The sequence below is a fragment of the Juglans microcarpa x Juglans regia genome, chromosome 2S, assembly GCF_004785595.1.
Source record: "Juglans microcarpa x Juglans regia isolate MS1-56 chromosome 2S, Jm3101_v1.0, whole genome shotgun sequence".
NCBI lineage: Eukaryota > Viridiplantae > Streptophyta > Magnoliopsida > Fagales > Juglandaceae > Juglans > Juglans microcarpa x Juglans regia.
The window spans coordinates 8426758-8452167 of NC_054597.1; the positions used below are offsets into that span (position 1 = coordinate 8426758).

General features: G+C 35.6%; 2 protein-coding genes and 1 pseudogene across 6 annotated transcripts; 1 reads left to right on the plus strand and 2 right to left on the minus strand.

Annotated features, from left to right (window-relative positions):
- Nucleotides 1-224: 224 nt before the first annotated feature.
- Nucleotides 225-2649, minus strand: LOC121252555 (annotated as a pseudogene).
- Nucleotides 2650-8447: 5798 nt separating this feature from the next.
- LOC121252556 (cytochrome P450 71AU50-like) lies at nucleotides 8448-12141 on the minus strand. 5 transcript variants are annotated; one of them, XM_041152255.1, is made up of 3 exons: nucleotides 12081-12141; nucleotides 9337-10256; nucleotides 8448-9255 (listed from the first exon to the last, which is right to left on the minus strand). In XM_041152255.1, exons 1-3 carry the CDS (start codon nucleotides 12124-12126, stop codon nucleotides 8638-8640), a joined length of 1584 nt encoding a protein of 527 aa, XP_041008189.1. In that variant the 5' UTR covers nucleotides 12127-12141; the 3' UTR covers nucleotides 8448-8637. The 5 variants fall into 5 exon arrangements, with proteins under 5 accessions (XP_041008189.1, XP_041008194.1, XP_041008193.1 ...); XM_041152260.1 differs by having other exon boundaries at nucleotides 11974-12086; XM_041152259.1 differs by lacking the exon at nucleotides 12081-12141 and adding an exon at nucleotides 11735-11951 and having other exon boundaries at nucleotides 9337-10230.
- Nucleotides 12142-16738: 4597 nt separating this feature from the next.
- LOC121253324 lies at nucleotides 16739-17626 on the plus strand. The gene has a single exon (XM_041153356.1). It carries the CDS (start codon nucleotides 16739-16741, stop codon nucleotides 17624-17626), a length of 888 nt encoding a protein of 295 aa, XP_041009290.1.
- Nucleotides 17627-25410: the final 7784 nt, after the last annotated feature.

The window sequence follows — 25410 nt, forward strand, 5'->3', positions numbered from 1 at the left end:
GATTGCAATTTAAGAGGACTGACTCATTTATTAATCGTGTCTAATCAACTCGATATATTTTAATCGGAACTCATTTATATCAAACCTAAACCCATTTATTTCTTGTTGTATTCATGTTGACTGCAGTAGGCAAGAGAGTTATTCTTCCTAGATGCTTCACTGCCATTTACTATTGAGAAGAGTTACAAATGTTTGTGATCAGCTTGTGTATGCTGGCTTGAGTATTTCACATACAATGATGCTCTCTTATTTTATGAATATTTTTTCGATTACATATTGGACAGAAAGTACAAAGAGTTGCATAAAAGCAAATCACAAACTCAAAGGAACATCATATCTTGAAGAGTTCTAAAAACATGAGTACAACAAGGACATCCATTACCATGAAATCGACAAATATAGACGACAATAGAGTGAAGAAGGAAGGAGATCTTCTTTCTCATTTGTGAAGGCCACGACGTCGGGGAATAGCAAGTAGATGTTTGGCTCTAGGAACTGTAAGGCCAAACTCCTCGGTCATGTCTAACTCAATTGGTAGCATGTTATTAGGAAGCTCCCAATCAAAGCAATGAACAAGTTGTTCCACCACGAGCCGAACCACAGCTAGACCCAATTGTAACCCCGAGCAACCTCTTCTCCCAGAGCCGAATGGGAGAAGTTGGAAGTCACGTCCTCAGAGATCAATGCTACTCCCGACAAACCTTTCCGGGAAGAACTTCTCAGCATCAGTCCAAACACTTGGGTCTCGCCCAATTGCCCATACGTTTATTAACAACCTAGACTTCTTGGGGATGTGGAAGCCTTGGATAATCATGTCCTTTGTGGCCTCATGAGGTATTAGTAGAGGTCCTACTGGATGTAGCCTCATGGTTTCCTTTACAACCATGTCCAAGTATTCCAGCCTATCCAAATCTGATTCCTCTACCATCCTCTCCAAGCCCACTACATCTTCTAGCTCCTTTTGAAGTTTCTTCATTACCCATGGATGCTTGATGACTTCTGAAATTGCCCACTCAATTGATGTTGCAATAGTGTCCATTGATCCTACAAGCATATCCTGCAACAAAATCATTGTCAAGAAATAAGTTATGAACAACAAATTTGAATCAAAGAGTATACAAGTTCAACAAATGATTACCAAGATTATGGCCTTGATATTGGATCATTCAACAAGGTATTCAGAGTCTTTAGATCCCATGAAGCTCAGCATGACATCAACAAAGTCCTTAATCTTATTTTTATCTTTGGATTGGGCATGATCGTCAATAATTTTCTCCAAAAAGCCATCAAATATCTTACTAACAGCCTTCATGCGTCGCCTCAGCCCCTGAAGGTCAAGGGGACTAGTATAAGAAATGTAGTCACCAAGGTTAGGAGTAGCAGCTAGATGCATAGCCTCTTGAATTATAGCCTTGAATCCCCTCTCATCAAAATCCTTATCCATATACTTCTTCCCCAACACCATACGAAAACTCATATTCACATTGAGGGATGAGACCTTGGCACTGAGATCAACAGCAATACAATCAGAGGTAGCCTTTTCAATAAACTTCATGAGTAGGCCAAGCTCTTCTTTCCTCATGGATCTGAAAGAATTGATTTTGAGGTTGCTAAGCAATTCAAGGGTGCACATCTTGCGAATGTTGCACCAATAAGGACCATAAGGAGAAAAAGATAAGCTTTTTTGCTCATACAAGTTGTGCTTTGCAAACTCAGTAGGTGGTCTACTAGCAAACACAATGTCATGGGTTTTAAGAAACAGCTCAGCAGCTTGAGGGGAGGAGACAACAATGGTGGGCACAATGCCTAAGCGCAAGTACATGATGGGGCCATATTTTTGGACTAGTTAATGAAAATCTCGATGAGGAAATTCCCCAAAAGAATGAAGATTCCCGAAGATAGGCAAGCCTCTTGGACCAGGAGGTAGTTTCTTAGTCTTGTTCATGCTTCTCCATGTCCATTCTAACAGGAGGTAAGCAAGAATAAGCAGCACAAGTATCGCCCACGTCCAAGCCATAATAGGCATGTTACACTCAGATGTTGTTATGGCTGCAAAAAGAGATTTCAGGATCCTCAAGAAGTATAAAAGTTGAGATCGATATATATAATCGAAATACCCCTTTATATATATATATATATGCAGAGTATGCAATTTGTGGGGAAGAAGACTTGTCCCATAATGCAATATATAGTGAACGTGAAATGCAAGGAGATTACATTTCTTTCTATATCTTTTATTCCACGTGTTAAACGGACTTCTTGACATAAAGACAACGATATTTAATGGCTTCCTACAATTATGAAGCAACTTTCTTCCCCGTGTGAAAAAGGAACCAAGGCCTCAAAAAGATCTTTGTATTCTGCACCAAACAGAGGCTCATAAGAAATCGAGTTTCACTTTCAGAGCAGCAAAATCCTCACATGATTTCAGGTTCCATGAAAATAGAAAATCCACATCATTCATTAGAAAGCGAGACCGATCGAACTCTACTGTTGTGCTTTGTGCCGCTTTAATTCGTTGTGCGAAAAGATATTCAGTTGAACAATGACATCGCTAGAGCGGTATACACTGTAACCTGTCTTGAAGGATGGAGCTTTCGTATTTAAGAGGAGAGAGATGTCAAGAATTGAAAGATGTATCAAGCTCGAGATACTTGATTTGAAAATGTTTATTTATTTTCACATCTTCGTAATTATTTAATTATTTATTATTTTCATATTTTCTCTTTTTATTTTTAGCAAAAAGTCTTAAATTATTTATCTCTTCAAACAGTAATACTCTCAAAATCAATACTTTCCTAAAAATAATACTTTTTAAAAACCATCTTTTCCCAAATGGTCAAATTTAAGAAAAAATAGATCATTTCAATGGTGACAATTTTATCAAATTTTAACTATAATAAATATGAATATAAGAGAAAATATAGATAATTAGATGAAGAATTTATTTTGTTAGTCAAATAAAATATTTATAAAAAAATATTTACAAATCAATTATTCAAACGTCAAAATTTTCTCCCATAATAATCAGCCGAACGTAGAACCTTTTTTCTTTTTTTTAAGTTAAATCTGTTTACTAAATTTTAATCAATAAGCTATGGGATTAATGCTCTAAAAACTTGATGTTGACAAGAGGAAAAAAAAACAAGTAGCGTATTTTGTTTGTCCACGTCTCTTCTATCCCTTGTCTCCTATCTATCATTGTATGCTGATAGATGTAATTATTTTCAATGTGAATCACATAAACTACAAAAAGAAGCTTGCAATGTCACATAAACTACAAAAAGAAGTTTCCAAATGTGGATCACATAAACTACAAAAAGAACACTGCTTCCATTGAAAATTATTATTAAAAAAAAAAAAGATGTCTCTATTATTACTTTATGTCAGTTTTTTTCAAAGAAAAATGCTAAAGTCAGGCATACTTGGGGGCGGCGACCGACATCCAACGTGTATTACTAAAACGAGGTGTTTCATGGATCAATCCCTCAATCGCGTTCCTTACCCACACAACCTCATGAAACGGTGCACTTCAATGAAAAAAAAAAACTAGCCCTATGTGCCTCCTACCCAACGTTTTGAATACCATACCAGACGTTGTACTGGTCAAGGCACTGGAACGAAATATTTCGATACCAATACCGTTTCGAGATAGCGTTTCGGGACAGCGTTTCAGGATAGTCGATATATCAATAAATTACATATATAAATATATATAAAAATTATATTATAAAATAATAGTCTATATATAAATAAATTATATATAAATACATATCTATAAATTATAAATAGTCTAATATGAATTGGGGGTTAAAAAATAAGCTTGTAGTTTGAAAAAAAACACAGGCTAAAATATAAGCCGGTACAGGCCAAAATTGAGACCGGTACGGTCGGTATTTGGGCCGGTACGAAATGAGTATAGTACCTGTACCGGCCGGACAACCAATACGAAAACTATCAGCCGTTCCGACCTGTACGGTACGAAATCCACAACAGTGCTCCTACCTCCTTCCATCCATGCGAAGAACTCCCTATGCCGATAATAGAACCCTAATCCCTCTGATGAATTTAGCTCAAACATGTGATCATTTGGGAATCAAATGGAAAAAAAAGTCACCTAAATGGGACAAAAATATTGTGAGTTTGAAACGGGCTTTACTTTGTATATGTTTGTTGCTCAAGTTGTTAAATATATTTCAGACTAAAACAAGATATGGCCACAAGCAAACATTCAAATAGTTAGAAATATTATGCACTTGCAAACATTCAGATTTAAATCTTTTTATGTTTATCTTGTGCTACCATAGAATTTCATTCAAGTTGTGTCAATTTGAATATTGCATTTTACTCAAAAGCACCTGATTTTATAAGCTATAAGCTGTCTTTTTACTTTCAGATGTGTTTTCAGATAGGCTTGTTTAGGTTGTTTGATTGCTTTTTAGCTTATTGTATAGGACTGTTTTTTATTTTATTAGTTTTGATGCATGGGATGATTTTATTTGAATATATGTAAATCCCAAGTGGCCTGCTTGTTACCACGGTTTTCCTCCTCCACAAGTGAAGGCTTTTAATAAAATTGGAGTTTCATCTTCTTTTAAATTAAAAAAAAATGGGTTAATCTTACTTGGGCTATGTCACAATCATTTTTCCAGCTTTTTGAAATCATTTCTTTTCCAGTACTGGTGATATTTGTATCATGAGATTGTTTGGGATTGATGACTCCAATTCATGATACCACATAAATGATAATGAAGTGTAACCAAAGACCAATTGTATTTCTTAATTTTTGTGCTCTTAATTTATGGACCATAAGGTGGACAGGCTCATCTCAAAAAGCACAACCACATGATCTAATGCATTCCTAGTAAATGCAGATGTTCAAAACCCATAAAACATCAACCCCAAAATGGACAAGGGTCGTGGGTCTCAAAAATCTAACTTTTGAACGGGAACAAACGAAGACTTGGGATGGCTAGGGAAGGGCTTCGGGGTGTTGGTGAAACTATTGGTGGCAGTGGTTGGCCGTGGGTGGGGTGTGGACGGTGGTAGGAGGCCAAAATACCCAAATCAGAAATGGGGATGAAGGAGCTTCACCGGTGGCGGATCGAAGCTGAAGTTGGGTGGTTTAGGTAACTGGAAGGCCGCGGGTGCTGTGATGAAAAGATGGTGACCAATAGTGGCGCGACGGCAGCGCTAGAATGAAAGATGGCAGCGGCTTGGAGCCATGCATGGAGGCTAACGGCGGCGAAGGAGAAGCCGAAAATGGAGGGGGAAGGTTGCCGGTCGGAAGGGAACAAAATGGGAGGGGCGGTGTCATTCACGGAAGGCGCATGGCGGCACACTGGGAGGAAGAAGAAACAGACAGGGAGAAGGGAGGGGTTGTCGCGCGCGGGAGGAAGAAAAGCAGTGGAAAGAAAGAGAAAAAGGAAAATAAGGAAAAATAGAATAAGAGAAAGAAAAAGAAAAAGAGGAAAAAGAAAAAGTAAGGGAAATAAATGAGGTACAGTCCTCACAACTTGGGTCACAAAATTGATCCAACGAAAAGAATTTCAAAACAGTAAGTTGAATAAAATAATTTAAATGCAATGACTAGCTAAAATAAAACGATAATAAAATCCAACAACAAAATAATTTTAAAGCCCACAAACAAACTAATTTAAATTAAAAAGCAACTTAAATCCAAAACAATAATTAATATTAAGAAGACATATCAAAATAAATTTTACAACTTAAAAATCATAAAAATAAACCAACGAGAAATTCAATAAATTTAAAACAAGAGAACCAATATTTAAATTAATTACAATACTAATTCAATTAAAATACACTAAAATACGGGGTATCACAGAGCTACTCAACCAACCTAGAATCAATTGATCAATATGGAGCCACTTTGCTACCATAGGATTGGGACGCATTTCACCATCTTCGCCAAGAATGGAAAAAGGTGGACAAACAATGTCATTTTTCACATAGCTAAGAAGACCATGACCATGGAGAACTAAAACAACTTGCGCTTTCCAGAGCAAGTAGCTGCTGGAGGTTAGTTTAGTAAAAATATCAGGAAGTGTGGTTTTGATAGGTGAAAAGTCAAGAGAAGAAGAATTAGCCATAGGTGGAATGAAAGATGAAGAAGGAGACTCCATATGTGCAGGGCGTCTGATACCATGTAAAAGAGCCAGCCTGATTATGCAAGGCTATTGTATTGATTTAAATAGTGAATATAATAATCAAACATTCAAGGGTACAACTACAAATATGTATCAGCTATCTGCAGAAAGTATAATATGTTATACAACGAAATAACGGATTACATAATGTACAATAATATAAATACATAGAACTGGTATCAAGGCATAATAATGGCAATGTATCACGACATAACAATGGGAATATATCTTGACAGAAAAATCCCACAAACAGAGAAATGGAATATAACTATATACCGCAAGAAGAACGGTAGAAATGGGAATCTGAAGATAATAAGACAATGAAAACATATATTGCACAACAAGGAAGTTGAACAATCCCATCACTAGAGCAGTGTACACTGCATGTTTACAAGGATGGAGCCAATAGATTTCAGAGGAGAGAGATGTCAAGAATTGAAAGATGTATCAAGCGCAAGACACTTCTGAAGCAAGTAATGATAAATATAAGTCCTAAATACACAAGAATCATACAAGTTTTTTGTAAAAAAATGGATCACACTAATAAAGAATAGTTTTTTTTTTTACACTTTCTAAGGTGGCGTCCATATTTTTATAAGGCTTACATATGGTTTATCTATTTGGGACTTATACAAATCATTTCTCTTCTGAAACTGTAACAATCAACTCACACAATAATAAAACTTTAGTTCCATCAACGTAGGTTTCAAAGCATTCACATTGACCCAACAAATTATTTGTCAAAATTTATTCAAAATTTGTATCTTTTTATTTTATTTTAGTTGTTCATCTTTTCTAAAAATCTTATTTTATTTTACTTTTTTGTCTTTCAAAAATAAAAAACGGAGGAAATGTTTCAATTTATTTATTTTCATATCTTCGTAATTACTTAATTATTTGTTGTGCCTGTATTTTTGACTTTTTATTTGTAACAAAAAAATTTTAAAATTATTTATCTCTTCAAACGGTAATGTTTTCAAAATCAATACTTTCCTAACATTAATATTTTTTAAAAACCATCTTCTCCCAAATGATCAAATTTAAGAAAAATATTTCATACAATTTTTATGTACAAATCTCGTGCAAGTCCTTTATAAAAAAGTAGATTCCATCATAAATATGAAAAACTCACTTTTTTTAATAAGACTCGCATGATTTTCAAAATTCTTGTACAAGACTTGTATATTTGGAGCTTTTACTTAACATTACTAAAGAAAAAATTGCTTAAATAGTGCATTAGACGACCTTCTTTTTATTATAATTTTTTTTATTACCATTCTCTCAACATTTCCTAATATCATATCAAATAATTAGTCAATAATTAAGATTTAGTAAAGACAATTGTAAATGGAATAAAATATAAATATAATAAAATCCATACCTCAATGGGCTTGGATCATCGAAGGCTAACTTTTCAATATGTCATTTCTATAACCGGGCAAACATCAGGTCCATGGGTGTTGTATGCATGCTGCTCTGGCTGTTGGGCTCCCAGCAGCATCTTCATGCCATTTGTTCGACCAACATATGAGAAGCGGTGAGTTTTTAATAAAATAGCAAATGCTTTGTATTTACATATGGTATTATTGTCGTGATAAGATATAACTACTTTATTATATAGACTAAATCAAACACGATGTGCTTAATTAAATGGACAGAACTTAAAACTTTAACAAGACTCATATAAATAACGGATGGCACAACACAACTTGATAACCTGTTTAATTATCGATTAGAATTGGATTAGCGCTACATGATCTCGTGTCTTGACCCATTTCATGCAAATAAGTTCAATTGATTCGTATAACTTGTTTGACCTAATTGACAAAATTTTATATAAAAATTAATATCTACAAATCTTAGTAGCCACACTATAATTAATATCTCCAAGAAATGTGACTAAATACCAACAAAAAATGTCAATATTTTTAAAATATTAACTTATAATAATATCAATATTCCAATCCCAACAATAACAAACATAAGCATACATAGTAATCTTCAAATAAAATTTAAGCAAATTATATGGGTCTGATTGCGATTTAAGAAGACTAACCCATTTATTAATCGTGTCTAATGAAGTCAATATATTTTAATCGGAACTCATTTATATCAAACTTAAACCCATTTATTTCTTTCTTATTCATGTTGATTACAGTTGGCTGGAGAGCTATTCTTCCTGGATGCTTCACTGCCATTTACTGTTGAGAAGAGTTACAAATGCTTGTAATCAGCTTGTCTGGCTAGAGTATTTCACATACAATGATGTCTCTCTTATTTTATGAATATTTATTTGATTGCATATTGGGTAGAAAGTACAATGAGTTGCAAAAAAGCAAATATCAAACTCAAAGGAACATCATATCTTGAAGAATTCTAATAACATGAGTGCAACAGGGACATGCATTACCATGAAATCAAAAAATATAGACGACAATGGAGTGAAGAAGAAAGGAGATCTTCTTTCTCATTTGTGAAAGCCACGACGTCGAGGAATAGCAAGTAGATGTTTGGCTCTAGGAACTGTAAGGCCAAACTCTTCGGTCATGTCCAACTCAATTGGTAGCATGTTATTAGGAAGCTCCCAATCAAAGCAATGAACAAGTTGTGCCACCACGAGCCGAACCACGGTTAGACCCAACTGTAACCCCGGGCAGCCTCTTCTCCCAGAGCCGAATGGGAGAAGTTGGAAATCACGTCCCCGGAGATCAATGCTACTCCCGACAAACCTTTCCGGGAAGAACTTCTCAGCATCAGTCCAAACACTTGGGTCTCGTCCAATTGCCCATACGTTTACTATCAACCTAGACTTCTTGGGGATGTGAAAGCCTTGGATAGTGATGTCATTTGTGGCCTCATGAGGTATCAGTAGAGGTGCTACTGGATGTAGCCTCATGGTTTCCTTTACAACCATATCCAAGTATTCCAGTCTATCCAAATCTGATTCCTCTACCATCCTCTCCAAGCCCACTACATCTTCTAGCTCCTTTTGAAGTTTCTTCATTACCCATGGATGCTTAATGACTTCTGAAATTGCCCACTCAATTGATGTTGCACTAGTGTCCATTGATCCTACAAGCATGTCCTGCAACAAAATCATTGTCGGGAAATAAATGATCAACAACAAATTTGAATCAAAGAGTATACAAGTTCAACAAATGATTACCAAGATTATGGCCTTGATATTGGACCGTTCAACAAGGTACTCAGAGTCTTCAGATCCCATGAAACTCAGCAAGACATCGACAAAGTCCTTAATCTTATTTTCATCTTTGGATTGGACATGATCGTCAATAATTTTCTCTAAAAAACCATCAAATATCTTACTAACAGCCTTCATGCGTCGCCTCAGCCCCTGAAGATCAAAGGGACCAATATAAGGAATATAGTCACCAAGGTTAGGAGTAGCACCTAGAAGCATAGCCTCTTGAATTACAGCCTTGAATCCCTGCTCATCAAAATCCTTATCAATGTACTTCTTCCCCAACACCATACGGCAACTCATATTCGCACTAAGGGATGAGACCTTGTCACTAAGATCAACAACAATACAATTAGAGGCAGCCTTTTCAATAAAATTCACCAGTAGGCCAAGCTCTTCTTTCCTCATAGATCTGAAAGAATTGATTTTGAGGTTGCCAAGCAATTCAAGGGTGCACATCTTACGAATGTTGCGCCAATAAGGACCATAAGGAGAAAAGGACAAGCCTTTTTGCTCATAAGAGATGTACTTTGCAGACTCAGTAGGTGGTCTACTAGCAAACACAAGGTCATGGACTTTAAGAAACAGTTCAGCAGCTTGGGGGGAGGAGACAACAATGGTGGGCACAATGCCTAAGCGCAAGTGCATGATGGGGCCATATTTTTGGGCTAGTCGATGAAGATCTCGATGTGGAAATTCCCCAAAAATATGTAGATTCCCGATTATAGGCAAGCCGCTTGGACCAGGAGGTAGTTTCTTAGTCTTGTTCATGCTTCTCCATGTCCATTCTAGTAGGAGATAAGCAAGAATAATCAGCACAAGTATCACCCACGTCCAAGCCATAATAGGCATGTTGCACTCCGATGTTGTTTTGGCTACAATATCTGAGTATTTATCCATGACATGGAAATTGCATAAAAGATTAGGGAGGTTTAGATACAAAAAGTCTTTTTAATTCATCTTATCTCATGATTACAACTTTCTTAAATTTTCATGCAAAAATACAATAAACAAATCAACTTTTTCAAATCTCAAAACAATAATAATATTCTAACAATATTTTATTCAACTTTCATCTCAATTCATCTCATCCCAACTCACTATCCAAATCTCTTATGTTCATCCGTCTCCAGTTACTCCCTCTTACTGTCTTTTCGAGGGGGGAAAAAAAGAGAGAGAGCATAAATAGGTCTAATCTCAAGATATGCTCATTAGTTCAACCTAAAAATTTAAACATACAAGTAAAGTGATGGAAAATATTAACATAAAAGAATACAAATGGTGAATGCTTCGAAAAGAGATATAGAACAATTAAAAGGAAAACATAATTAGGCTTCTTCAAGAAAACAATAATAGCTGGAAATTGGAAAGACAAGAATGCATGGGACATTAGGATGGCAAATGATAACATTGATCAAAAGATAAAGCCATTGTATAACAAAGAAGTTTCAAGAAATGGCTTAAAATAATGGAGGCCTCATTGATGTAAACATGGTACTGAATGATGATTGGAATTTCAGGGAGAATGTGATCTTGAATTATGGGATAAATAACAGAAATTAGGGCTGGAATTTGGCTTTTGAAAGCTTAAAAAAAAACGACAAAAAACAAAGAAAAAAGGTTCATTTTTAAATAGATAGCTCTTGAATTTAGAGCTACGCTATATACTACACTTTCGTTCTACTTCTACTTCTATTGAACTATGTTGATGCGTTATTATTGTCAATATCGAACTATTTCTTATATATCACTGACAATGAATTAGAGAACATCACAACACAACATATGCAATCTGGTTGGCTGGGTGAAAATACAAATCTCTGTCATTAGTTGGCACACAACAGTAAGTCTTTTGAATGAATCATGTTATAATATAAAGAATAATCTTATGTACATTCTTAATCCCATACATTCTCTTTAAAAAATAATATGATCTACTATTAAATAAATAATTTTTTTCATGTAAATCTTATATTTATCTATTTTTTAAAAAATAATACACGGGATTACATTCTAAAATTGTAAATATAATTTTCTTAATATAAATCAACCATGTTATTTCCATCGCATTTAATGCAAGGAAAAAAAAAAAAGAATCAATCAAGTAGTGCTCAACCTCCAATATCAGATCACGCAAGAAAAAAAACATAAATAAATAAATAAATCTCAAACAAAGAATTGCAACAAAAAAGACAACCTCTAAGAAAAATAATCATTTCCATATCAGATAACACACGAAATCATTTCGTGCTTACATGTAAAGAAAAAAAAATGCTTGATTTCAACATGTAAGCAAGAATAAATAAAACCTCTAAGAAAAAGTCGTCATTTCCATCTCAGATAATGCAAAATGAAAACCTGCCCAGTTTAGACATCCGAGAGAGATAAATCTTGGACAAAAGAGGATGCTCTTGTACCCTTGTAAGTAATCAAAGGCTGGAAAGAAAAGTTCGAGCCGAGAATGTCAGAAAGGAATCAATCAGTTACAGCACACAGAAAATAACAAAAATGATAAACCAAACAAAGACTAAATTCAACCATGCACAGCCTACGCATAAATCACAAAAAAATAAAAAGCTGTGAAATCTAGTCCAGCCTAACCTCCAGGTCGGGTGTCGTGACAAGCAGAGATTTCAGGATTTTAAAGAAAGTATAAAAGATAAGATCGACATTTATAATCAAAATTTCATATGCGGATCGAAATACACCTTTATATATGCAGAGTATGCAATTTGTTTTCAATCTTGTGCTCATGTCACATCATTTCACAACAATGGCTAGACAAAGCAACGCAGCTAGGGAAGAAAACTTAGCCAATAATGCAAATATATTGTGAACGTGAAATGCATGTGAAATCTTGTGCTCATGTCACATCATGTCACAACAATGGCAGGACAAAACAACTGTGACATTGGCTGGACAAAACAACGCAGGGAAGAAGACTTGCCAATAATGCAATATATTGGGAACGTGAAATGCATGCTTTTCGAAAATAATTTGAGATAAAAATTAAAACTAAAATAAATATTTTTTTAATACTATTTTTATTTTAAAATTTAAAAAAGTTGAATTATTTTTTAATATTTTATATAAAAATTTAAAAAATTTTAATAATAAAATAAAATAAAAATAAAAAATTTTAATATAAAATAAAATGAGATGAAAAGTTATAATTTCTTTCGATAGTCTATTTCCATCTATTTCACATGTTAAAAGGACTTGTTGACGTAAAGACAACAATACGAGTGTGTTTGGATGTTGAATTGAGTTGAGTTGAGTTGAGATAATAAAATATTGTTAAAATATTATTTTTTAATATTATTATTATTTTAGAATTTAAAAAAATTAAATTATTTATTATATTTTATATTGAGATTTAAAAAAGTTGTAATAATAAGTTGAGATGAGTTGAGCTTCCAAACGAAGCTGTATTTAATGGCTTAGTACGGCCGCACAATGACAAAAAGGTCTACCTGACAGTCACTTGTTTCCCACTGCCGCATAACGACACTTCTGACAACTACGCGCGTTGTATTAGTGGTTTCGTCTTGCTGAAATCTTCTAAATCTAGGTCATCTAGTCTCCATTCCATCAGTGCGTGGCTGCCATGCACCATCACAAGAGTGTGGAAATGGAAATGCAGATGATTAACAGAGCAATCTACTCAGATGTCAAATTCTTTACTATATTATCGTTTTTTTTAAATTGTGATCTCGAATAATGGTTTTGAGAATCTCTCCAAAAATTATTTCAATACAATAATTAATAGTGCACTCGTTACTTTCACCACTTTCAGCCAATGATCTACCGCTACCAGCGATGTTTTTATTATTCATAATTTTTTGTGAACAGTTTATTTCTGTTGTTATTATAGGACATGGGTGACAACCAAGAAATTGGTCGTAAAATCTATTTTTTTTCTTTTTTATCCACTACTTTAAACTGTTGTTATTATTCTAGAGTGTTTGTTGAAAAATCTCACATCTTCTTCTTGTATCATCTTTTCTAATAAAATATACTTACTTGCTTTTTTTAAAAAAAAAAAAGGGCCTTCGTACAATTATAGAGCAAATTTCTTCCCCATGTGAAATCAAGTTTCACTTTTAGAGCAGCAAAATCCTCACATGATTTCAGATTCCATGAAAAAATAGAAAATCCGCATCATTTGTTAGAAAGCGAGAACGATCGAACACTACTGTTGTGCTTTGTGGCCCTTCAATTCGTTGTGCGAAAAGATATTCAATTGAACAATTTCATCGCTAGAGCGGTGTACTCTGTAACCTGTCTGGAAGGATGGAGCTTTCAAATTTAAGAGGAGAGAAATGTCAAGAATTGAAAGATGTATCAAGCTCGAGACACTTGATCTGAAAATGTTTATTTCTTTTCGCATCTTTGTAATTATTTAATTATTTATTATTTTCATATTTTTCTTTTTATTTTTAGCAGAAAATTTTAAATTATTTATCTCTTCAATCAGTAATACTCTCAAAATCAATACTTTCCTAAAAATAATACTTTTTAAAAACCATCTTTTCCCAAATGATCAAATTTAAGAAAAAATAGATCCTCTCAATTGTGACAATTTTATCAAATTTCAACTACAACAAATATGAGTATAAGAGAAAATATAGATAATTGGATGAATAATTTATTTTGTTAGTCAAATAAAATATTTATAAAAAAATATTTAAAAATACTTAGAAATCTATTTTTCAAACGTCAAAATTTTCTCCCATAATAATCAGCCGAACGTAGAACCCTTTTTTTTAAGTTAAATCTGTTTACTAAATAATCAACAAGCTATGGGATTAATGCTCTAAAAACTTGATGTTGACAAAAGCAAAAAAAAAAAAGTAGGGTATTTTGTTTACCCACGTCTCTGCTTTCCCTTGTCTCCTAGCTATCATTGTGTGTGATGGATATAATTATTTTCAATGTGAATCACCGAAAATTATTATTAAAAAAAAAAAACATGTCTCTATTATTACTTTATGTCAATTTTTTACAAAGAAAAATGTCCAGGCATATATACTTGGGGGAGGCCCCGTGCACGGCATCCAGCGTGTATTATTGAAACGAAGCGTTCCATGGATCAATCCCTTAATCGCGTTCCTCACCCACACAACCTCATGAAACGGTGCATTTCAATAAAAAAAAAAACCTAGCCCGCTGCACCTCCAACCTCCTTCCATCCATGCGAAGAACTCCTTACGCTGATTATAGAACCCTAATCCCTCTGATGAATTTAGCTCAAACATGCGATCATTGGGAATCAAATGGAAAAAAGTTACCTAAATGGGACAAAAATATTGTGAGTTTGAAACCAGCTTTACTTTGTATATGTTTGATGCTCAAGTTGTTAAATATATTTCAGACTAAAACAAAATATGTGCCACAAGCAAACATTCAGATAGTTAGAAATATTATGCACTTGTAAACATTCAGATTTAAATCTTTTTATGCTTATCTTATGCTAACATAGAATTTCATTCAAGTTGTGTCAATTTGAATATTGCATTTTACTCAAAAGCACCTGATTTTATAAGCTATAAGCTGTCTTTTTCCTTTCTTATGTGTTTTCATATAGGCTTGTTTAGATTGTTTGATTGGTTTTTTAGCTTATTGTATAGGTCTGTTTTTTATTTTATTAGTTTTGATGCATGGGATGATTTTATTTGAATATCTGTAAATCCCATATGGCCTGCTTGTTACCACAGTTTTCCTCTGCCACAAGTTATGGCTTTTAATGAAATTAGGGTTTCGTCCTCTTTTAAATAAAAGTAATAATGGATTAATCTTACTTGGGCTATGTCACAATCATTTTCCCAGCTTTTAGAAATCATTTCTTTTCCAGTACTGGTGATATTTGTACCCTGAAATTGTTTGGGATTGATGGCTCCCATTTATGATACCTCATAAATGATAAATAGAAGTGTAACCAAAGACCAATTGTTTTTCTTAATTTTTGTGTTCTTAATTTATGGACCATAAGGAGGACAGGCTCGTCTCAAAAAGCACAACCACATGATCTAACACATTCCTAGTGTATGCAAATGTTCAAAACCCATAAAACATCAATCCCAAAATAAACATATACTCGCGCATAATAATATACTATTTATATATATATATATAGGTGCCAATAATTGAGGTGTTGTTGTGCTATGGGAAACCGTTTTATAATATGAAAAGGAATATATGAATAAATAAACTTGGTAGTCGAACAGATGAAGGAAGCTAAGCAACACGGCAAGAATTTAGGCTTTTTATCATTTCATTTGTTGGGATACTTGGATTTCTACGAGCAAAATGTAGCTTTCTCCTATTGTACGTCTTGTGCATTGATATTGATGCTTCCCCATGCCCCCTCCTTTCCTTCTCATCATAGATCTCACTAGTCACCCACCCCTTCATTTGACAAATTTTCCAAGTCACACAGTCTCAAACTCAAGCACAAATGAACAAAAGAAAAAGCTTTGTCAAATGATCTTACATGATTCGACGCTGGGTAGTAGTCGACGAACCTACACCGATTTGAGAGAAACGAAAGAGAGGGAGAGAGTTGAGAGAAATCAAATATGTTCTAGGTAGTAGCCGATGGTCCTCTTAGGTTTTTTTTTTTAATATAAACGTTGAGCCACATCAACGGTTTGCATATACATGCACAAATTCTGCATGTATGTAGCAGTACTGTCGTACAAAAAGAACTCAAGATTTGTAACCGGTTACAGAAATTATTTGAAAAGAAGAGAAATGATATATACAAGTCTCAAATGCATAAATCGCATGCAAGTTTTTTATAAAAAAGTAGACCTTATTATGAATGTGTAAAAAATTCAATTTTTCTTATTGGGATCCATATTTTTATAAAAGATTTATACAAGACGTATACATTTGAGACTTGTACATAGCATTACTCAGGCAAAAACTGCTTGAAGAGTGCATCATATCAGCCTTCTTTTTGTTGTATTTTTTTTTATTATCATCCTCTCAACATTTCTTAATATGACATCAAATAATTAGTCAATAATTAAAATTTAATAAAGGCAATGATAGTACTTATAGAGATTCATAATCAATCAATGCAAACATGTCAATTCATGAAGAATCAAATTCGATTTTATAAAAAGTATCATTCGTGTTTTGTAGAAATTTTTAATAATAGAAAAAATTCATATTTTTACTTAATGCAGAAAAAACTCAAGTGTTTTGTAACAAACGATTCGTACCATTGAAGAAGTGATTTACGAAGGTTAGAGTTTTCTTTAAGCATTTATGAAGAAGTCATTTGTTAAAAAATGTTGTATTTTAAATGTAAACCAAGCTTGTAGATTCGTCAACAGGAAGACACAGGACATTTGCATATATGGTGACCCAAAGTCCTCAACTGATTCCAGAGGTTGAGATAATGTTGAGACCTTTGAAGGTTTTCGATGGTGTGCCGTATGTGTCTTTCACGAAGGAGGAGATAGAACGATCTGCACAACCGTTTAAGTTTTCACTAGTTATGAAGTTTATGAGACAGAGGCCATCGCTTGATATTATTAGAGCTTTCATTAGAAGTCGTTGGGGCTTGGATTCAAAACCGGTGGTGTCTGCTATGTTAAAGGCCAGGTCAGTGTTCGTCCGTTTTTCAAATGAACTTGATTTTATCAAAGCTTTTTCAAGAGAAACTTGTGATGTAGAAGGAGTGTCTTATCATATTTTCCAATGGTATCCTGAGTTTGATGAAGAAAATGAGTCCCCTTTGGTACCGATTTGGATCACATTACCAGGTCTCCCGCCAAACTTTTATCATGAATCTTTTCTACGAAATATAACAATGCCGTTGGGTCAGTATATTCTTCAGGACAATAGCACACGATGTGCAACTCGAACGGATGGAGCACGAGTTTGTATCAAAATGGACGCCTCCAAAAATCCGCTTGACTCGTTCTGGATAGGCATCCCTCACCAAGCTACTAGCCGGTTGCAAGAAGTGGTTTATGAAACTCTTCCTACTTATTGCTATCGATGCCGAATGCAAGGCCATAATGTCTCTACTTGTAAATGGGAAGGAGGTATGAAGACGGAAGAGAGGTACCAAGGAGAAGGAGGAAGAGAGAAGAAAGTTTGGGTGAGAAAAGAGGCAAGGAAATCAGCTGGGCATCGGGAGCAGGACAGGGCTGAGATAAGTAAACGTGTTGAAGTTGTTGATCTAGAGGAGGGACTTTTGAATAAAAATGATGATATTGGGGAGGAAACAGGGGAATAATCTTAATCAAGGAGAACCAGATACACACGGATGGAAATGAAGCCAATGCAGAGGAAATGAATGCAGAGGAAGGAAGAGACATTGTGAAAGTGAAGGACCAAGTATGTTGTGAATTACAACAGCCTGGAGCGCAAGTTGACGTTGATTTTTTTTGATGCTGTGGAAAATAATACTGTAACGCCCTGATCCTAGAGGTCTGGAGAGTTAGTTCTTAATATTTAATATCAATTCCAATACCACAACTATAAAATCTAGAAAACTCAATCAAATATTAATTCATTTGCTCAATCCAAATATCCATGTTCCTTCACCAAAATTACAAATAAATTATAAACTCTCCAAAGATTCGAAAATATCATTAACCCAACATATCAAAATATCCAAAAATAATCAATTTACTAACTATGACTCTCAAATAAGTACTTGTATCCTCGGACACTTATTCCTCTACGATCATCACACCTTACTAAAACTTCTCACTCTTATTCTCCAGCTGAACCATTAAAATCATCTGAAAAATATTTGGAGATAAAGGGTGAGTTATCAACAGTTCAGTAAGCAGAGAACATATACTAGTGCGTAAACATAAGCATTTACAGAGTTCAGAATGCAAAATAAAATACTTTCTTTCATAATGTAGAACAAAACATTTTCTTTCAGAATACAGAGCAAAAGATTTTCTTTCAAAATGCATAATCAGAATATTATCAAGAATATCAGAGAGAAAATTCAAAAATATTCATAATCAAAATCTCTTTGGCATAGCATAAACTGAAACATCACATCTTATCTTATCATATCAAAACAGATACGATATTTAACCCTCGTGGTAGGGTTGTGCAAATTCCGACGGTCAACCAAGCAGAAACAGAATGTGAATATTCTCCTTATTATTCTCGAAATACCGAGTGTGCACACAAGAAAGACCACGCAAAAAACTACTCTGCTTCCAAAGTGGGTGTACTAGAAACAGAAAAGTTGGTACAATCTGAACAGAGGCCACAGATTTACACCCGTGGTAAGGTCAGAATGGAATAAAAACATAAGAAGAATGGTATGCCAGAGATTTTCAGAAATCACATTATATCATATCAGAGTACAAAACATTTTCAGAATAGAACATAATCAGATCACAAAAACATAATTTATGCACAAAATTTCCTAGTCGCTCTCTTCTGCACAGTTCAGAAATAAAATGTCAAAATAGCTCATGTCTACACCAGTCATGCCAGAAAATACTTTATTCTTAAACAAAATCTCATAAGTAATGTAGAACAAATAACTGAGGTAGTTCAAGTTTCTTTTCATAACCAAGCATGCATATTTTTCAAAAATCAACCTCAGCTCATTTTATTTTTATGCAAAGTCTACCATATGAACACCACTTACCTGAATTTCTTAACTTATCAGAAATTTTCCTCAACAATGTCGAACAAATATAAGTTGTCACCTAAAAATAATCACGTAATTTTCGTAAATTTTCGCTCGAACACATATTCCGATATTTAAACCTGAAATGCTAAAAACAATCATCCTATTTTTAATTCCTCAAAACCTAAAATTCTCATAACCATAAAATGCCATCATTTTCCAAATCCATCAATATCCACTTAATATACTTAATCTAGTTTCAACACAAACCCCATTCAATTTAAGAAAACGAACCTAACCCACTTAAAATAATGAAAAGTCGTTGTAATAAAAAATTACCTGACCAAAAATAATATAGAACTCAAGCTCAACCCAAAAAAATTTAACTTCAAAATAACTTAACCTAACACACCCAAAAATTAAAAGGCCCAATAGAAAACAAGTCCCTGTGACCCAAAATAAAACAACCCATTTTTAAAATCCTGTTTTTACAACTAAGATCGCCAAGTCGTAAATTTCCAAAAAACCTCCTATAAAAGACGGAAAGAATACAAACATGTATCCGTTTAAAAACTATGAAAACATGTGGGGGTGATGCAGCAGACACATACCGAGAGGAAAGGAGGCGTGCGACAGAGCGAGGGGCTAGGCAGATGGTGGTGATTGCGACAGAGGAGAGAAAGAGAGAGATGAGATGAGATGAGAGAACACGGTGAAAGTATGAGTGAGAGATGGAGAGAGTACGATGTGCAGAACAGAGAGATAGCTCACTGGGGGACAGCAAGGAGGCGTGCGACTAGTCGGGAGCTATGTGCGGTGGCTTCCATCGTGTGTAACCGAAGGGCATGGGGAGAGTGAGAGGCCAACGGGGCGGAGCTCAGTGGAGGACCTGAGCAAGAACTTGCTCTATTTTTGGATGGATAAAACATAGGAGTATGGGGCTTGCGGGGTTGGTGCGTGGCGTCCGGTGGGGCTTGGGCTTTGGTGTTGCCCGTTTACGGTGGCAAAAGGGGCACGGTGCAACTAGGTGGTCTGGTTTGACGGCGTCATGAAACGTGACACTGGGTGGTCCCGTTTCGGGCTATGGTTGGGGGGCTGCATGGCTGTTCCACGGTGGTCCCATGGTTGATGCTAGAATGAAGGGAACAAAGCATACAATGCCAGAGAGGTGGTGGCCGGTGTCCGTGAAACGCTGCTAGTCTTGGTTGTCCACAGAGCAGCGGTGTGGGAAATGAGGCTTGAGGTTTGAGGTTTGCAGCAACGCTATTGCTTGATTGATAAAGTTTACCTATGTATATATATAATGATGGGAAAACTCTAGGGAGGGGAGACGTGTATGTGCATGGGAGTGGATAAAAACATGTAAAGGCATGCAAGGTGGGGAGTTTTTAAAAAAAAAATTGCTCGCTGAGTCTCCCAGATTAATAAAAAGGGGCATGGGCCATGCGGTGATCGGGTAGAGTCCATTTCAAAAATTTAACTACAATGGCAAGTCTATTAGAAAATTTTATAACTGTTAAAAACCAATTTGGGCCCATAAAATAGTACTCAAAAAATTTCAACTAGGCTTTTCATATACTTAACCCAAAAAAAAAAAAATATATATATATATATATATATAAAGGCTTGGTGCTAGACTCGGGTGTTACAAATACGGAAAACCTTATTGAATCTGGAGAAGGAGGGGAAATGTTTGCGGAGGGTGTATATGTGCCTCAAACGAATTTAGAACCTTTTGGCTCTCTAGAAGTGGTTGGAGAGACCCAATTTGCAAGAGAGTTGGTGACCGTGGAGGAAGCGGAAGCTTCTGAGGACGAGGTGTGTGGGGATACCTCGATATTGTTTTCTGACTCGGAGATTGCAGAAGGAGTGGAGAACATTGGCAAAGGTAAGGAAATTATGTCTGACTCTGAAAATTTAATTGTACACAAAGGAGGAAGTAGTTTGAGGAGTTCCAAAAGGGCTAAGAGCAAGCCTTCGAGATTAAACTTATGATGCAGTCTATTCTTTTTTGGAACATAAGGGGGATGGGTACTTCTAAGAGAAGGTTGAATAAATTGGTTAGAAATCATACACCTGGGATTGTTGTTGTGGCAGAACCATTTTTATCACAAAGACACATGGAGAGTTTTAAACAACAAATGCAGTTTGAGGGTTGTTTAGCAAATGAATTGCAAGGGGAAAAGTTGTAAATTCTATGGGCTCAAAGGGTACAGGTAGATTTGGTGAAGTCAACGAATCAGCTAATTATTGTAGTTACAGAGATGCATAGTAAAAGAGTTTGTATTTCTTTCATCTATGCTAAATACACTCAGGTGGAACGTAGAAATTTATGGCACTCTTTTTCTAATGGGGTGAGGGGACCTATTCCATGGTTTGTATTGGGAGATTTTAATATCATTAGAAATGATTTGGAACGTAGAGGTGGTAAACCTATACAGTTTTCGGCAATTGAGGAATTTAATTCTTTTATTGACTCGGTTGATCTATTGGAAATAAGATATTCTGGAAATCGATTTTCGTGGTGTAATTGTCACGAAGGAGCTTCGCGGAGTTAGGATTGCTTAGACAGGGCTCTAATTAGTGCTGATGTGCTTTCAGTTTTTCCAGAGGCTCAGCTAGAATATTTATCTAGGAATACTTCTAACCATGCCCCAATGGTGATTCGCTTAAAAAATTCCTCTACACCGTATGGTTTTCCTCCTTTAAATTCCATCAAATGTGGGTCAATCACGAGGCTTTCATGGCATGTGTGGCGGATGCTTGGGAGAAGGGGATTCGGGAGTGTGGGATGGCTCGATTGGCAAAAAAATTGAAGAGACTCAAAAGTATTTTGCGCAGCTGGAATAGGGAGGTTTTTGGGTCTACGGAACTAAATATTAGGCTCTTGGAAGATAGAGTGGTGAAGCTAGAGGAAAAAAATGCAGGATGGTTTTAAAGAGGAAGATGAGCAAGATTACTTGGTAGCTAAAATTGAACTGAACACTTGGTTGAGACATGAAGAAACTAGATTACGGCAACTAGCCAAACTATCTTCGCTTAAGAAAGGTGAAGCCAATGCAAAAAAAATTCGGGCTTTCAATTCTCAATCCAAAATGCAGGTTAAGGAAATGAGATTACAAGATGGCAGATGGCTAAAAACATCAGAAGAGATTCATGAAGGGGCAGCACAACATTTCAGCCGATTTTTGGCTCATAAACAAGTGGTGGCACTTCCGAATTTATCAAGGCTGGTGCAAGCTGTTATTACAGAGGAAGATAACGAGAGGTTGTGTCAGCTCCCTTCAATCCAAAATATGAAAGATGCAGTGTTCTCCATCCCAGTTGACAGCAGACAAAGGCCAGATCGGTTTGGGTCTGGATTTTTTCAAGCTTGTTGGTATATTGTTTGTAATGATGTGGTGGGGGCAGTACATGATTTTTTCTTGGGGGCTAATCATGCCATGAACTTTGCAGCATCATTTTTTAATCTTATTCCTAAGGTGGAGGCACCAACAAGCTTTGACAAGTCAGACCAATTAGTCTATGCTCGTTATTCTACAAAATATGCTCTCAAATATTGGTGAGTCGGTTGGCTCCGATGCTTCCATGTATTATATCTTCGGAACAAGGAGCCTTTATTCCAGGCCGAAGCATTTTCGACAACATAGGCCTCACACAGGAGCTGGTACATAGCATCAATAAACCCGTTTGGGGTGGTAATATTATCCTTAAACTTGACATGGCGAAAGCTTATGATAGTGTGGATTGGGACTTTCTCTTACATGTCATGGCTCAATTTGGATTTTCTAGTCAGGTGTGTGGTTTGATCAGGAAGTGCATCTCCGACCCTTGGTTCTCCGTCGTCATGAATGGGGTTCCAAAGGGTTTCTTTAAAATTGGTCGAGGCTTGAAGCAAGGTGATCCAATCTCACCTTATTTGTTTATCATTGTTAAAGAAATGCTTTCTAGATTGCTTAAGGCAAAATTTGAAGAAAATAAAATTAGTGCTTTCTTGCAACCTAGAGGCACACAGTTGATATCGCATATGTTATATGCCGATGACATAGTTGTTTTTGCTAATGGGAGTAATGCATCAGTGAGAGCCATAGTGAATACATTGTAGACGTATGAGCAATGGTCGGGCCAAAAGGTTAGTAAAGACAAATTTTCCATAACCTTTTCTAAACATGTCACTAGTGCTCGACGGTGATCTCTTCTAAGAATCACTAGGTTTGTGGAAGATAAAATGCCATTCAAATACTTGGGAGTGACAATAATTTCTGGGCGAATGAAAGCAGTATACTTAGAGGAACTTGTTGGAAAGATAAAGGCACAGATGGAAGGGTGAAAGAATAAATTATTAGCAAATGGGGCCCGTGTGCTTCTCTTAAAGCATGTTCTAATAAGCCTCCCTATATATTTATTATCTACAGTGTAAGTGACTGCTTCGGTGTTGAAAAGTATAAATAGATGCTTGAGCAATTTTTTCTGGGGTGTGCATGACGGAAAGCCAAAAAATATTGGAAGTCAGGGATAAGTTATGCTTACCAACAACAGAAGGTGGAATGGGGTTTAGAAATTTTAAAGATATTCAAAAGTCCCTTTTCATGAAATTTGCGTGGAAGAGTATGGTGGAGGATTCTCTGTGGACAAAATTTTTTAGAGCCAAGTGTGTTAGAAACAATCATATTGCACTTGTGGATCAGGGAAAAGGCTCTAGATTCTGGAGGATGGTGGATTCATGTATCCCGAACGTACTTAATCTTTCAAAATGGAAGATTAAAAATGGAAATATATCCTTTTGGTTTGATAAGTGGCTGGATGAGGGTCCTCTGTGTAATTCAATTCCTATGGGTCATGCTCCAAGTTTATAGGTTAAAGACTGAAAAATTGACAATGGTTGGGGTGTTGCTATGTTACATCGACTTCTGGGGGGAGAAATAGCTTAAAAAGTTTTGGAAGTTTTAAGCAAAAACAAAGTAGGGTCAGACTTGCTAGTATGGACAGCTAACAATGATAGGAAATTCTCTACCAAAAGTGCATAAACTGTGTTCGAGTAAGTGCTCCCAAGGTTAGATGGGCTGATTGGGTATGGTATCCTTGCATTCCAAAGAATATATCTTTTACTATGTGAAAAGTCTTCAATAATGTTTTAAGTGTGGATGATAAAGTAAAGAATGTTGGCATTCCTATAGCTTCAAAATGTGATCATTGCTTGAATGGTGGATATGAAGATAGAAACCATGTGCTTGCAAATGGTGATATTGCAAAGGAAGTGTGGGGTCGAGCCTACGCGCAGATGGGTTTGGGCAGAATTACAGGAAGCTCATGGAACCAAGTAGTAGAGGTCTCGTTTGCTAAAGCATCTAAATCATCCCAAATGGGGCAGCTATTGGGTATCATTCCCTCAATTGTTACTTGGTCCCTTTGGCTGAGACGATGTAAGGCATGGATGGAAGGAGTTAAAGACTCAGCTTTTACCATGTGGTATAATATCAAGATATGGATTACGAAAGTGGGAGAAAAACTCAAAGCGGGAAAATTGTTGTCGAAACGAGACGAGACGAGATAATTCTATTGAAGCTTAATATCCCAATTAAACCTCCGAAAAGATTAGTTCCAAAGTTGGTTCGATGGACAAAGCCGACAATTGGACGTCTAAAGTTGAACGTTGATGGAAGCTTAAACGGGAATCCTAGTGCTCCAAGGGCGGGTGGAGTGCTAAGAGATGCAAATGGAGACTTGCACATGGCTTATTCGGTTCACCTCGATACAGGTACTAATAATTTTGCAGAACTCATGATTTAATACATGGCCTGCTTTTGATTAAAAGGATGGGAGTGGTGCACATTGATTAGGAATTAGATTCCATGCTGGTGGTCACATGGTTGAAGGCATCAATTTGTAAAGTATGGTATCTAGAAGACTACTGGGATGAATTAATGGAGTTGTTGAAAGAATTAGATACTCAAGTCACATATATATATATATATATATATATCGAGAAGGAAATGACTCGACGGTTTATTTAGCTCGATTGGGAACGAGGGGTGCACTCAGCAATGGTTTTCTCAGGATATTCCTACCAACCTTAGAGGGATTTTACGTATGAAAAAGCTTGGTTTTCCTAGCATCAGGCTTGTTTAGTATGAGCGAGGTTGTTTTATATTCAGAGGGAAGTTCTTTAATCTTTTTGTTGGGTGTAATTATTTTTAGCCAGGTCCTTTGTTTATAACATTTTTCATCAGCCATAAGTGAGGTTGATTAATAAAGTATGGAGGTGTCGTCTTCCCTTACAGGAAAAAAAAACTGTATGGCTGATTTCACATTTTAATGGGTTTTTAATTTATTTTCTTTTCAAATATAGGTATAGCATAAATGCCAATCTTTTCAGCACCCATGAGGTTGAATTTTTTTTCCCCTATTCCTGA